Source organism: Morone saxatilis, unplaced genomic scaffold (assembly GCF_004916995.1).
Source record: "Morone saxatilis isolate NCDOM2014 unplaced genomic scaffold, NCSU_SB_2.0 Contig2, whole genome shotgun sequence".
NCBI classification, from domain to species: Eukaryota; Metazoa; Chordata; class Actinopteri; family Moronidae; genus Morone; species Morone saxatilis.
In genome coordinates, this window is record NW_023339762.1 from 12,989,864 (window position 1) to 12,991,743 (window position 1,880).

The 1,880-nt window shown below is 37.2% G+C and overlaps 1 protein-coding gene across 3 annotated transcripts in view; it reads right to left on the reverse strand.

Moving 5' to 3' along the window:
• The window catches only part of aebp2 (AE binding protein 2), a 22,386-nt gene that overhangs the window by 16,138 nt on the left and 4,368 nt on the right, over nucleotides 1-1,880 (reverse strand). For all 3 annotated transcript variants that reach the window (XR_004796835.1, XR_004796836.1, XM_035665050.1), the window contains exon 5: nucleotides 1,313-1,437. Coding sequence is in view for 1 of the 3 variants with exons in the window: in XM_035665050.1 (XP_035520943.1) it covers nucleotides 1,313-1,437 (125 nt within the window). In the remaining 2 variants the exon portion in view is untranslated. The remainder of the gene's footprint in view (nucleotides 1-1,312; nucleotides 1,438-1,880) is intronic.

Sequence of the window (1,880 nt, forward strand, 5' to 3'; positions counted from 1 at the left end):
ATACACATACATATATATACATATATATATGCGCGTTTGGGGGAGAAAAAAAACAAATATCATTTTTTCTATGCAGTGCTAGAAACAGAAAATACAGGTCACATTTCTGCCCTAATGTACCCACTTAATCACTGTCACTGACTAAAGAGTACGTTTCTATATTGTAATAAAAGACTGTATTGTGAGAAACACGTGTGTGTTTGTAGATGTACAGTATGTGAAAGAAGGGGGAATGAGGAAGCAGACGATGCCCCCTTTTTTTTCCACCGTCAATCAATGAGGGTTTTGAACAGGAGTCAGAGCGCTCCCTAGTGGAACTGCACAAGAAAAGCAGTCGTTCAAAAATAAATCTGCCATTCACACCCCTTCACATGATTACACTTAGCTTTCCTTCATACAGAATTCTTACATTCTTTGAAGCTGTTGTCAGAATCTTTTACTGGAAAATTTGTTTTCCTGAGTGCTCACATGTGCCCTCAATAGTAAGGTGCAAAGGCCTTTTAGAGCTCATTAATAATGTATTACGCACTGGGCTCGGAGTGGACCGAGAGCCGTACACAAAAACAATCCAATTGTCTTTCCTGTGAAGCCTGATTCAGAGAAAAACAACATCAAGCCTTGGGGCGATTCCCAAGGTTCATTTCAAGTGCACAGACAAAAAAATCTGCAGTGAGCGGAGGCTGATTTTCAAAAAGTGATTCTTTTATGCCCCCTGTTGTCTAAAAATAAAATAACAAAAAATAAAATATATATATATTTTTTTTTTAAATCAAAGAGAGGGTGCACAAATGTGAAAACAATCGTGAATGTTTAATGATATGTTTAATGCATATTGTTTTTTTTCTATGCATAAAACAGATAGTTTATTTCATGCTTAAATCACAAAGTATCAACAATAACCTTTATCTATTTTCAACAATCTTTTAATAGAGATCTGTTGATAGTTTTTTCTGCCTGCTGAATATATCAGTGTCAGTGTTTGTGCAACGCAGGATAGCTACTACTATAATACTATATATTATTATACTATACTATATATATATATAAACTATAATATATCACCCATACTTGTCAATATATAGATATAGAGATTAAAATTGGTTTAGTATGTAATTTCCTCAGATTGAATGCAGAATCCTCACAATCCTGGAATGTGGAGTGCATCTGAAACGTTCTCAAAAAAAATAAATCCTTCAACCCTTCTCCATCCCCTTAGCTACGCTTTGTGTTTAAACCCATTACAATGGAGACAGGTAGCCAGAGGCAAACACTACAAGGCCTAGAAAAGTAGTCGAGCTGCATACGGACTCACCGTGCTGTGAAAGACCACACTGTGGCCATTGCCCACACTTTCAATGTGGGTGGTGAGGTTGAGACAGATGGCCCTGTGGCGAATAGCGTCCATGGTTTGGGCATCGAAGAAGTCGTGGGGCCTCGCTGGAGGGGGAGAAGACAGACTCAGATGAGAGCAGAGTCAAACAAACATAAGACCAGGGTTCCCACTGTGGCCCCCGTTATATAAAAATTCCGTGGCTTTACCATGTCTTTGTGTAACTAACCATAACTACGTCAGAAGCATCTCATGACTGAAAAATGCTATTCCTTTGTGGTTTTTATATGTTGCTTTGCAGCAACAAAAAAGTTCAAATGTGTAACAAAAGAGGTACAACTTTCCATTGAAAGCTGTAGTAATGAGATTCTTATGGTTTAGTTGCTCTGAATAACTGCTTCACTGCACATATTCAGTGGTAAGGATATTCAGACCTCATGACATTTCAAGTTATTAGAAAATAAATGTATTCTGGATTTTGGGCGGTGGTCTATGCAAAGCACTTTGTAGAAAAGGTAGAAAATTAAAACAGCAGAAAAAAAAAAAAAAA